This window comes from Mytilus californianus, unplaced genomic scaffold (assembly GCF_021869535.1).
Source record: "Mytilus californianus isolate M0D057914Y unplaced genomic scaffold, xbMytCali1.0.p SCAF_6, whole genome shotgun sequence".
Classification (NCBI taxonomy): Eukaryota; Metazoa; Mollusca; class Bivalvia; order Mytilida; family Mytilidae; genus Mytilus; species Mytilus californianus.
The window spans coordinates 24,069,107-24,083,151 of record NW_026262712.1 but is presented as its reverse complement, the minus strand read 5'-3'; the positions used below and the strand labels follow the sequence as shown (position 1 = coordinate 24,083,151).

Sequence of the window (14,045 nt, the reverse complement as noted above, 5' to 3'; positions counted from 1 at the left end):
GAGAGTGTAATAGAGTATTACTTTCTGTTGGGTTGAATTGTGAAATAGAAGTCAATACGTTCTTGTTCAATACTTTGTCGCTTTGAAGGCTTGTCATCCTCAGCCTAAGCAATGTGTTACTGTAATTTGAATTTCAAAATGACTGAGTGACGTTTTTTTTCGACGAACTGGTCAACTCCACCGTAGAGAATCACATGACTTTGACATATTCAATAAAATATTACAGTAAATACGAGCGAACAATATCTTTATAAGTAAAGAATTGTCGCATAAAAATTAAATACACGGGAAATGGCAAAGTTCACGAAGTCTAGTCTGATTAATCATTTTACAAAAAAAAAAGTACAAGCAAAGGGGGCGTACGCCCTCTACGCCCCCCTCTGGATCCGCCACTGTTTATTACAATGGGAAATCAATGTAATTCATTGCAACCAATGTAATAAATACTGTTATTTTTATTTATGCATTTATTAAAGAAATACAAATGTCAGTATACGCCATATATTTCATATGGAACATAACTCGAATGATTCTGCGCTCTCTGTCGGATAGTCCCTCCCCTAATGTAGCAATCGGTGGTGAGTCGAAATATAACGACTGGATTAGTCGGGTTGTATAAAACCTGAGACATAAAATACATATATTATATGTCTGATAAAACTACGATTTTGAAGAAAAAAATATAGTGAGGTCATATCTGGTAGGATTTCAATCAGTTTGGTACCAATAGAAGTACACTTATTACAAGTGTATCATTTTTGTGTATGTTGTTATGTTTTTTTTTTTTGTTATGGAGTGTTTTCAATTTCTAATGATATAAACACAAGTATTATTACTTTTATTTTTTTTTTATAAATTCGAATTATATTTCAACAAAACTATGGCCAAATAAACAAATACATTTTTAAAAATTCTGTGCACATGACTGTCTTTCAACACCTGGTTTGTAAAAATCTAACAATCAGTGAAATATCATAGTAATATTAGTAATATTAATATTAGTAATATAAGTAATACTAATATTAGTAATATTAGTAATATTAATATTCTAGTGCTCTTAATATTGATATTAAGAGTAATATTACTATTGATATTAATCAGTAAGATTGGTTTCCCAAACGGTTTTAGTTCGGGATTACCAAACAAGAATTCAGGATTTTTGACTATTTTCAAACTGGCAAAACAAAATAAATAATCATTATTCATTTCATTAAACCTCTTCATAAAACAAAAACTGTTTTCATATTTACATTTCGACCTAAACCAGGAAGCTAACTCTAATTTCCAAAACAGCACCTCGGAATGGAGCATCCAGTAGTTGCGTCTCGAAAATGATTTCTTTAACAAGAATGTTATGCCCTACAGCAGTTACGTTAAGAATCCATGACAAATTTCTTCATCATCTAGGATTTTCAAGCCAGCTGGGAGAAAATGTTCTATCAAACAATATCTATCAAGTATATTAAACAACGAGTGATTGATCAGTGCACACAGGATCAATCATCAAAAATTTACAATTGATCCAAACTAAAATTTTATCAAAAAATTTATCATTCAAATTTAATCAGCGTAGTTCTAACGTTGATGTTCTAAGGAAAAAAATAGAAAGGTAATCTCTGTGTAAAATCAGATTGAGTGCACACAATCTTGCCATAGAAAAAGGGCGACATTTAGGTCTACCCACCAATGAACGACTTTGCAATGTGTGTATATCGAGTGAGGTAGAAGATGAGAATCATTTCAACTGAAGTGTGAAAAATATTTTAACTACAAAATAAGTTTTAAAAGTATTATATTAAAAATACTTCTAACAAGTCATAGTGAGAATCAGGTAAATATGAAATGTGCATTAATAGCAAATCTTAAAAAGTCCTGAAAGTGACTATAGTTCTTATATACGTAAATGTCTAGATTATAGAAATGAGATTTTATCTTCTTAATTATAACATATTATTTCATTATTCTGTATCCATTGTAATAATGTACTGAAATATGGGCCTTTGTCAAATATTGTAATTGTGTTTTTTATTTAACTGTGTACTTGTATTAATTTGTATCATCATGATCCATCATGGTTTATACAACAAATGAGGTAAAATCATGCATCGTTGTATAACAATTACCAGAAGTCCCTCGTTTCTTCAATTAGGTATTTCAAACCATTGAAACCGGCATTTAGGTTCTCGATTACATTTTCTTTTTTTTAAGAAACCTTTTTTTTTTTGTTTCTCTAGTGCTATCAGTGCCAGACATTTTCCGGAAAAATATTCCGAAATCTTCTGCATATTACAATTACTTTTCACCGGAAGTTTGTGAATGCGAAATATGGAATCGCAGGAAAATCGAAATATTGCTGAAATGCCAGACTTATCAAGTTTATCAGAGACAGAAAGACTACAAGTAATTGCTGTAATGCAGCGAGCTAAGGTAGCCATTTGTTGCAAAAAGAAATGGCAAAGATATTCGTTAGTTAAAACGAGTTTCCCCAGTGAACCCCTTTCAAAAAGTAAATTTAAACGTCAACATCCTGTATTGTGTCGCCACCTGAGATTCCGGTGTCATAAGCCGATGTTGACACCCCTTCCTTGCAACCATGCAAATTAAGTTGATCATTTGACCATCTCCTGGAATAGACACATATATTTCATAGTAAGAAAAGGCATTTATCTTGACTCTTCATGTACATTAGGATGGCTTAGATTCCTTTTTAAAATAAACATTTTATTACCTAAAGTAATATAATGCAGGTGTTACCTGTGATCAGGTGAGAGATGGGAAGTTCCTATAAAATAAATTACCATTCTGATACTAATTTTTGTCTAATTTATAACTACATGAATTGATTTTGAATCTTGTTACTAAGGCCATCTATTATTTTTTTTTTTCATTTTACAAACATAAAATGACCTGATTCTAAGGTCAAATTGACCCAACTTGTCTCTTAGTAAATTTTAGTTTCCTCATATGGTACTCAAAGTATTTTCTTATGTTAGGTAAGTATATTTGTTTAGGTGCAGGATCAGGATTCAGGGCCTGCCAGTTCTTGAAATCATACTGTTCGTTTTGCTATGTATTCCCCAAAATTAGGCCACTTCACGGTAACTGCAGCCATATTGGATAGGGGACAGATTTTTTGGATAGAGGTGGAAATAGTATGAAAGTATGGGAAATCCTATGCATGTTTTCAATCAGCTGTTCTGTTTCAATGATGTTTCTCTGTTTTTCCCTTTTTCAAGCATTTTCACCTCCATTTTGAAAATCTGCACCTACATTGTACTATAACTGAGAAAGTCCCTATTTAATATGCTACTCCATTGGTTTCCCTCTTTGATGGTGACAATATTGATTTTATGTCTGTTGGAATGTTTATTATTTCCATAAAAACATAACAAAAAACAAAGTGTTTGCTTTTAGATGACATAATTTGACGTCATCTGTACATGTATGTTTGTTGGGCATAAAATCTACGTCAGTATTTTGAGTAAATTTTAAAGGGATGAATATTCTAATGGAGATAATTTCCTAATAACTGCTTAGATAAACTTCAACATGTTCAATGAACTTTATATATTTCTTTAGGCAGAGTAAAGATGGGTGTTGGTAAAATGTCAAGCATGCACAATTCCAGAAAAACCCATAAAGCATTTTAATGATGTTAGAAATCAGCATATAGTTCAAAAAAATTCTGGTATTAAAAAGAAATTGTATGAATCAAACATAATAGGACAGACACAAAACCTTTAAGTGTCAGACCTCGTCCTGATGAAATTTATGATGATCAGAAACTGTAAACCAGAAATATTATCAGCAATACACGATTTTCAAAAATAACAATAAGACTGAAAATGTCATCAAGATATTGCCCTTAAAGGACAATTTTTAGGCAATTTTAACATGTTAAATGTGATTGCCTTTTATGATTCATGTGATTGTTTATCGTGAAAACTATGATTGATGGACAGAATCAGTAAATTGCAAAAATAATCAGCAATACTAGATCTACAAAAATGTAAATATGATGAAACTTTCAATTGACTTCTTATTGGTGTAACTGTCCTAAAAAGAATTTTAACATTGTATTGCTTCTGCTTTGGCCAAAATTGTCTTCATCATACCAGGTATCACCATGACCTGTTTAAGCGTGGCGGTGGGCTACACTTAAATTTCTAGCACCATGCTAAAATTCTCAGCGCCACACTTATTTTATTGTCCGCCAAACTTGAAAATTCAATAGATTGAAGTTAAATTCCAGATATCCCTAATCCAACTATCATGTCAGGGGCAATTAAGAAATCTAATTATTGTTAATTGGTGCGAACACTGCCTCAAGGGATGTACACTGACAGCTGATTATATTATTTACATGGTCTTGCATGATTGAACAAGGTAACATCCAATGAACGATCATGAACCAGTTTCTTCAATTTGAATAGTAAAAATTGTTTGCAAACTACCAGTATTCTATAAATGCAAATGCTTGACTGTATCTTAAATGGAATGTTTATATCCAAACTAAATTAATAAAAGCAATAATCAAGAAAACAAATGAATTCCCTGACAACATGTTCCTTTTGTTGACAACCATGAGGGGCCTGATGGGTTATTTTCGTTCTTTGTGATCGGTGCATTTTCGCTATCATGATCCGTTTTTCTACAGATAAAATTTCCGTGATCATGGAAATTTATTTTCTGTGAATCGTGATTGACAAAAAAATCAACTTGTGAATCGTGATGAGACCCCCCATCAGGCCCCTCAACCATGTCACATGTGCTCTTTTGGCAAGAAAGTACTGGGGAACACCTAAATAACAGACAACATTGTCTGGTTATTTATAGACTGTCAGTTAGATCAACAGCTGGGATAAGAGTGTCATTATCTTAAAACTCATTTAAAGAATGAATATAATTTAGGGAAAGAGTAAAATTGGATATATATAATTCCTGTACATAATTGTATTGGAAAAGAGAGGGGGGGGGGGATTTAATAACATTCTACATCATAACAAATATGATCAAACTGCTGGATAGACTTAATTTGGTTGAAATGAATTTGAAATTCTGTATGACTAAATATGTTTTATTTTATTATTTCCTTTATCTTTTCTATCTTACCATGTGGTTTTCCATAAGACAATTTAAATTAAATCTAAATTTGTCAGAAAGCTCTTTGAAATAATTAAATTGTATAATGCATACTTTATCACATGAAAAGCAATATTATATGTGGATCCCTCACTTTAGTTTCCCTTCAATATGGGAAGCCACATTAGGTGTTTACTTCTCCCTGTTTAATATGTTCCCAAAAGTGTGGTGACCACTGATAGGATCAACTACAAAATGTATGTGAGACCCCCTTTCCAAATTTTCTATATATGACAAAAACTTGTAAGGCATAAAATTAACAATTTATGCACAAGAACGATTCGACAACGCAACACACAATCTCTGATTTGATGAACTTTCTCCCCCACCCTTGATTTTCATTTGGTCATGTCTGTGGTGAACCCTGCCTACCATAAATTTTCAGGACAGACATTTTTATTTCAGCCCCATTAAAGTTAAATTTTAAGTCAAGAATATTTCTGATTTAACTATAACAATCTTTAGAGTTGTACAACCAAACAACGCTTGTATAATTCTAAAAATTCATAAATATTGTAGGTTAAGTATTTACAATAGAGACTCAAGTGTCACATATTTGCGACGATTTATGGCGGATTAATATTCACGTGATTTGTCTACTCACAAAAGCCAAGAAAACAAATAGCTCACGAAAATTAGTTTGTTTAGCATATATACGTATATATAATACTCTTTGTACAGTTTTAAAAGCTAGATAATGGATAATAATTTCATACCTTCATGTACATATGTACACAAATGTGCCTACTTTTACATTTTACCAATGAACCCTATTCTTAGTTGTGATGAGGCAGGAAATAGTATATGTATTTCATTTCTAATTTATTACCTGGAAATCTATACTAGATTGACAGGAATGGTTTAAAAAATTAAATACCTTCACACTTGCCTTTGTTTTATGTTTTTTTTTTATACAATGTACTTAACATTTTTGTAGGAATTTGAAGAAACTGAAGACAAAGTAGTAAACCGAAGGTATGTTATTTTAGTACATATGTACCTACAGTACAAATAAGGCCATCTTGATCTAGTAAAACATCTTTTTTGGATACAAGATGAAATTTTTTTTTTGTAAAAATTATTCATTTTCTTATTTTCTGCTATAAAACATTTGTAAAATCAAATCCATGAAAATGATTTTTTTTTTCTTTAGTCAACATGGTCATTATGAAGAATGGAAACAGACAACTTATACCATTTTCATTGTCATGATTGTATTGGCGTGATTGGGTTACTGTAAAGTCAGAAATTATTTCGAGGTATTTATTAATGCGAATAATGTGACTGAGTGAGTATCGCAATAATAAGAACTTGCATTCTGATAACTAAAATATAGACCTGTACATGTATGCACTTTTTTTCGAAATCGCAATAATAAAACTCGCATTTTTGTCCCGTCCATTCTTAAAAATCGCAATAATAAATGCACGCAATAATTTCTGAATTTACAGTATTTAGACTAATTTTTAAATATAGTCTCTTCATACATTTGTAAGTTTCTTTAATTATTATGTCTTCTTAAAGACAACCAATGGAAGGGACACTGAACAAGTATACCAATGTGATGAAAGGCTGGCAGCACAGATGGTTTCTCTTAGATCCTCAATCTGGCATGCTGGAATATTTTGAGGTAGGTGCATACAATTAAGTCAAACACTGGCTTTTTGGGGGAACAACAGATGGTTCTTATCTCAAAACTTTGCTTTCCTATTCTAAATTTGTAGTTAAAAATAAAGTTTACAGATTCGTTAACAGATACATGTAGATTATAGATGTGAACAGATAGTTCTAATATATACATATAAAGATAAGAAGATGTGGTATGATTGCCAATGAGACAACTCTCCACAAGAGACCAAAAGTACACAGCAATCAACAACTTTATGTCACCGTAAGGCCTTCAACAATGAGCAAAGCCCATACCGCATAGTCAGCTATAAAAGGCCCCGAAATGACAAATGTAAAACAATTCAAACGAGAAAACTAATGGCCTAATTTATGTACGAAATAATGAAAGAAAAACAAATATGTTACACAGCAACAAACGACAACCACTAAATTACAGGCTCCTGACTTGGGACAGGCACATACAGAATGTTGCGGGGTTAAACTAGTTTGAAGGCGCCAACCTTCCCCTAATCTGGGACAGTGGTGTGACAGTACAACATAAGAACAAACTATAAACATCTAGCAAAAACACAGAGTGGACGTGGCAGGGTACTTATACATTCCCACATCAAAAAGACACTAAGTACAGATTTGAGAGTACTCACAGTTATTGACAGCTAGTTCAAAGCCAATAACAACTAATAAAACAAATCATGCATCAAAGAATAAAATATCAATCAGTACACATCTATATATATTGCCATATTTCAAATATTGTACATGTTGTGTTAGCTATTGATTTTGCTTCATATTATTTTCTTCCAGAAAGAAGAATATAAGAAACAAAGACCAAGAGGCTTTCTTCATTTGGCAGTATGTAATCTATACTTAATATACATTTATTTGTTGAACATATTGAATGTTATACTCAGTCTTAGGCAATACTTTTTTACCCCTCCTTTTCATCTAATTGGGTACAAAAAGTTGAAATTATATTTTCATTACCATATATTCCAAAATCACTAGATTTTGATTTTGGACAAATTAATGCTCTGTTTTAAATATTTCATGTATTTCATGTATTTCATGACTTCTTTTTGAAAGCAAATTTTCCGTAGACCACTTTTGCTGTAAAATTTTTGTTTGTTTGAAAATTTACAGGCAGCAGTTATCTGCCCTTCAGATGAAGATTCACAAACATTTTCTGTCAGTGCATCTAATGGAGAGACTTACAGGCTGAGAGGTAATTATGACATTACTTATGAATTTATTGGTACAGTTAAAAGGTAGATGATATTTTAATTAACACATGCCACTGGTGATACAGGAACTGCTACAATTTGGAAATTGCAGCTCCTGGCTTCAACTTTGTTTAACTTTAAAAACAGGATAAATAATCATTAATTACAAGTATAATATTTTTAATTTTATGTTGTAGCAACTGATGCCAAAGAAAGACAAATGTGGGTGGACAAACTGAGGTCTACGGCAGAGTACTTTACAGCACATATGTCAAAAGTAATGATTTAAGTTCTCATTCAACAACACATATACAATATGTATACATATGTCAAATGTAATGTATTAAGTTTTCATTTGACAGCACATTTGTCAAATGTAATATATTAAGTTTTCATTTCACAGCACATTTGTCAGTTGTAACAGCCTCTAATTCAAGGAACACATTTTCATGATCTGATAATGATATTCAGTGTACTATATCATTTAATTGTAATTTGAAGGGAGGTCAAAAGAATTCCAATTTATTATAATTGTATTTTAAACAATTTAGTGCACTATGATATTAACTCTAATGTTTTTAATGGGAAGTTAAGATTACTGACTTCTTGGTGTCCCATAGCTGGGAGTGCAAAACAAAGATAAGAAGAAGAAAGATCATGAATATTAATTTTTAATCCAAATTTAAGGTTATTGTCCCCCGCTTAAAGCATTGCGGGACATGGAAATACTGGGCGTCTGTCTGTCTGGTCTTGTTAGCGCTCTCACAGGCACAATTCTTGCCAGATTTATATAAAACTTATACTATAGGTTAATATCAGCAATATCTCGGACAAGTTCTATGATGGTGGCCGATCAACTTCTTTGAAAAGAGTTATGCCCCTTGGAAATATTAAATTTATGGAAAATCGCCTCTTAAGTGCTCTCACTGGTACAATTATTGCCAGATTTTTATAAAACTTATACTATAGGTTAATATCAACAATATCTCGGACAAGTTCTATACTGGTTGCAGATCAACTTTTTTACATAAAAAGAGTTATGCCCCTTGGTAATATTAAATTTATGGAAAATGGTATTGTTAGCGCTCTCAAGGGTACAATTTTTGCCAGATTTTTATAAAACTTATACAATAGGTTAATATCAGCAATATCTTGGACAAGTTTTATAATGGTGGACGATCGACTTTTTTTAAAAGAGTTATGCCCCTTGGAAATATAAAATATGTGCAACGCGGGGGACATTGGAACTCTGTTCTTTTATTTTTATACGCCCGTCAAATTTTTGACGGGACGTTTTATGGTATACAAATGTCTGGCGTCCGTCTGTCTGTCCGGCGTAAACATGTCGCACCGTAACTTGAGAATGACTTATCCAAATTTCATGAAACTTAACATAGTTGTTTCTTAGGATGGTCAAACATTCTGTATACTTTTTGGTGAAAATAAGATTAAAACTTTTTGAGTTACGGGACTTAGTAACTAAAACAGGTGTGTGTTTTTTTTCACATGTCGCGCTGTATCTCAAAAACAATTTATGATTATTGCTTAAAACTTTACACACTTCTTAGTTATATTAATCTTAAGATCTGTATACTTTTTGGTGATGATTCAAAATTTTATTTTAGAGATATTGAGTATTTTGTTAAAAAAGGGGGAGGGGTTTTTCACATGTCGCGCCGTATCTCAAAAACAGTCTATGATTATTGCTTAAAACTTTACACACTTCTTAGTTATATTAACCTTAAGATCTGTATACTTTTTGGTGATGATTCAAAATTTTATTTTTGAGTTATGGAGTATTTTGTAAAAAAAGGGAGAGGGGATTTTCACATGTCGCGCCGTATCTCAAAAACGATTTATGATTATTGCTTAAAATTTTACACACTTCTTAGTTATATTAATCTAAAGATCCTTATACTTTTTGGTTTTGATTTAAAATTTTATTTTTGATATATTGATTTTTTTTTTTTTTTTTAAGGGAGGGTTTTCACATGTTGCGCCGTATCTCAAATACAAATTTATGATTATTGCTTAAAATTTTACACACTTCTTAGTTATATTAATCTAAAGATCTGTATACTTTTTGGTTTTGATTCAAAATTTTATTTTAGAGATATTGAGTTTTTTGTTAAAAAAAAAGGGGGTCTTCGCATGTCACGCCGTATGTCAGAAACTATTTATGCTTATTGCATAAAAGTTCACACACAAGACGACGGGCGTATCATGCGCTCATGGCGCAGCTGTTTATTATATATATTTAAATGCTATTTGCCAATAAGGGTTATTGGTCTTCAAATTTCTGATCACTTACCAACACTCTGCAAAGAATAAAAAAGGAAAGCAAGTTGTTTTACCACTGTCTATTTGTGTGTCAGTCCATCTACTTAAGGGATGCATGGTTTGTCCACTCAAAATCTCTTTGCATATTTGATGCCTTCTTGACTTCTCCCACATCTTTCAAGTTTGATTTTTTTTTTATTTTGTAGACTATTTGTACACATGTATACATAAGGTGTACTTTCTCTGTCAAGTATTTATGCCGCACCTATGATTAAGAGCATTATGTTTTCTGGTCTGTATGTCTGTTATTTTTTGTAAAGTTTTGGTTTTAAGGTAGAATAAAGTTTTTGTTCAGGGAAGTTTATGATCATATCAACTTGAAACTGTGTACACATGTGCCTAATGAAGTGAACTGTTTAAAATATGCAAAATTAGGCTTTTCACTCAAGATTAACTGAACATGAAAATAAGATAGTGTGAGAGAGGCAGGTTTTTCTTTGGAAGCATATTCCTCTTTTATTTAATTACTAAAAATTTTTTGGTAAGTATGAATTTGTTGATTTGCATTATGGTGCACTGTTTGTCTGCTCATTTCTTACCGTTTTCAAGTTAGACCATTTTTTTTTCTCAAGATGTTGATACGCATGCTAATGTTCTGTAATATACTGTCAGGATTTTGAGTTGATGCATGGATTTTGTCTGTTTTTTCTTCGACTTATGGTTTGTGATTGTCCCATCTGAGATTTGACTCAAACATTTTAGGCATGTTGTTTTCAGCATTGGCGTTATTGTTAATGTAAGTGATTAGGTTGCATAGGGGAGACATATTTCTGTGTTAACAATTCATTTTTATCCTCAATGTTCTTTTTTTTTACAGAGTGCTTCTTTGACTTCCTTCAATAAAGACAGATCCTCGTCGGGTATTTCAGTCAATGAATTGTTCAACAAGAAAAGATCAGATTCAAATGAACAGATACATAACCATCCTCATGCAGTTGTTCCAAGGTATTTTTTAACTGTTCTCATTCAAATAGTGTACAGTACAATTAGATTGATTGCTTGATGTCTACTTAAGTCCAGCTGCAAATATAACATGCAAATTCAGGTTAATGTCTACTTATGTCCAGCTGCAAATATCACATGCATATTCAGGTTTATGGCTACTAAGTCCAGCTGCAAATATTACACGCATTTTCAGGTTTATGGCTACTTAAGGCAAGCTTCAAATATTACATGCATTTTCAGGTTTATGGCTACTCCAGTCCAGTTACAAATATTACATGCATATTCAGGATGACATATTAATGGGATATAAATATACCCTTCTTTGTACAGACAACTACACTGACTTATCTTTTAATGTGTCTGTGCTCACAAGTCAAGAAAAGGTATCACCCTGTTCAAACACATTTTTCTGACTCCAGGCCAACAAATCTTAGTTTTAACTAAATGCTGCATTCTTTGTGCAGAATCAACAAATACTTATTATTAAGATCTGTATCTGACCCAGTCAGGGATCCAACCCATGACTTCTTACATTTGAGGCCAACATTATACCACAAGACCACTTAGTCAATACACTGATTAGAAAACTTCTTTTTGTTAACATTAAAACTTCCTTTAAGATCATTAAAAGAGATCAGAGAAAAGATATACCAAGTGCAAAATAAAAAATCACAAGTTCAGTAAAACATCAAATGAAGGTTTTTCTGAAGACTTCTTAAACAACTATAAAATATGTAAAAACCAGTAAACATCAATAAAACAATTATTAGAAAAGAAGCTGTATCTTATTTTAATTCATGACACACAACTTACACACACTTGACAAAGCCCAAAGTAGTATACATAAGAAGAGTGATTCCAAGAAGAATTACAACATATATGAAAGAGTAGATATATAAATAATCATCTCAGGCCATACTTTGACCTATAATTGTTAACTTTTTATACCTTGTGACTTGGATGGAGAGTTGTCTCATTGGCACTCATACCACATCTTCTTATTTATATTGGGGCAATTTAATATAGCCTCCAAATTAAAATTTAGAATGGAAATGGGGAATATTTCAAAGAGACAACAACCCGACCAAAGAGCAGACAACAGCCTAAGGCCACCAATGGGTCTTCAATGCAGCGATAACATCCCGCACCCGGAGGTGGTCCTCAGCTGGCCCCTAAATAAATTTGTTTGCTAGTTCAGTGAAAATGGACGTCACTAAACTCCAAAACATATAAATGAACTAAAATTAAAAATCATACAAGACTAACAAAGGCCAGAGGCTCCTGACTTGGGACAGGCGCAAAAATGCGGCAGGGTTAAACATGTTTTGTATTGTCTGCATTCATACAAATAGTACAAGTTTGTGATGAAGTTAAAAAAATTGAACTTTACTATTACTTCAAGCTACCATAAGACCTCTGAGGCAGGGAGAAAGAAAAATAAAACTGACAGAAAAACTGTTGTACACTTTTTCAGATCTCAACACAGAGCGCCAGCCTCAAGACCTCACACACTGGATCCTTTCAAGGAAGTCAAGGAATACTTAATAGAAGCTGAGGATTATTCACACCATCTTCAGGAAAAATGTTCAGTAAGAAAATTTCTTTTATATTGCCAAGATTTTTTTCTTTTATCTCAGGGGTGTTATACTTGTGGTTTTCTTTTTACCAACTGTTTTAAATTAAATCATGATGATCATGTAAAATATAATTGCTGTAAGATGAAAATGATTGATGTTGTCACACAGAATGAACACACCTCTGACAAAATATTTTCAATCTCTTTATTACTACTACACTTTCCATACAGTATAATATTCATTTATTTAAGGAATGACTGTAATATTTTTTCTGTCTATGAAGAAATAACATCAAAAATGTGGTGCACACTGAATAATCGGCATAGCAGGTTATTTAAAAGTGTGCTTCACATTTTTTATGTTATTTCGAATAGACAGAAAAAATATTAAGGTCATTCCTTATAATTCTAAAAAGGAGTAAATAATGATAAAAACGTTGATGACGTCGCGGTCACATGACAAAATTGTGTCTATGAGCTGATAGACAAAACACTTTCAGCTTATCAGAAGACGTGTTACATCCAAAATTAAATTATTTGCATTTATATCATACTACAAAAACAAGAGGCCTCTTTTTCCCAGTATAAATACTAACTTTTTAAATGTTTTTTCTCAAAAATAAAGAGACCGGCTCAATCACATCTTTGTATAATTTCCATCTGTTGTGCATCTTTTCTATTGAAAAGGGAAATGTAGTGTTTTCTCACTGACATTTTATAAACTTAAATTTTATTTATTTTGAATCGAGGATTATCATAAGGGATCATAGATTTATTCTTACGAGGAAGCTCCGAGCATGCTCGGAGGATGCTCGGAGCTTTTTCAGTAGGCTCTTCTCTGCAGTTTATGTGAAAATAATTATCATGATCCATTAAGGTGTCAATCAAATCTACACCACTTCTATAATAAGGAAAGTTGAGCATTATAGAGGAAGCTCAATTAACACCTGTGTAAACAACTGATCTATTCAAATACATTTTGCATGACATTTTACAAATTATAGAAAAGATAAGAAATTCTTCAACAGTACTGTGTAATGCTTGGAAAGAAATCTCAAGTCTCCACAAAAAAGTGAAAGTCATTTAACAAAAAATATACAATTATTATATTTATTAATCATTTCTTTTTTTATAATAAAAAAAATTCTCAAATCTTATAATTAGATGATATGATTTAAATATAGTTTATATTA

The 14,045-nt window shown here is 31.9% G+C and overlaps 1 protein-coding gene across 2 annotated transcripts in view; it reads left to right on the top strand.

Annotated features, from left to right (window-relative positions):
• Positions 1-2,302: 2,302 nt before the first annotated feature.
• LOC127706088 (oxysterol-binding protein-related protein 11-like) overlaps positions 2,303-14,045 on the top strand; it is a 33,358-nt gene continuing 21,615 nt past the window's right edge. The window contains exons 1-8 of one of the 2 annotated variants that reach the window (XM_052210542.1): positions 2,303-2,427; positions 6,080-6,117; positions 6,667-6,772; positions 7,576-7,623; positions 7,912-7,993; positions 8,189-8,268; positions 11,149-11,276; positions 12,751-12,865. In XM_052210542.1, the coding sequence (XP_052066502.1) occupies positions 2,317-2,427; positions 6,080-6,117; positions 6,667-6,772; positions 7,576-7,623; positions 7,912-7,993; positions 8,189-8,268; positions 11,149-11,276; positions 12,751-12,865 (708 nt within the window). In that variant the 5' untranslated portion in view covers positions 2,303-2,316. Of the gene's footprint in view, positions 2,428-2,515; positions 2,650-6,079; positions 6,118-6,666; positions 6,773-7,575; positions 7,624-7,911; positions 7,994-8,188; positions 8,269-11,148; positions 11,277-12,750; positions 12,866-14,045 lie in introns of those variants that run through there. The other variant, XM_052210543.1, reaches the window with a different exon arrangement.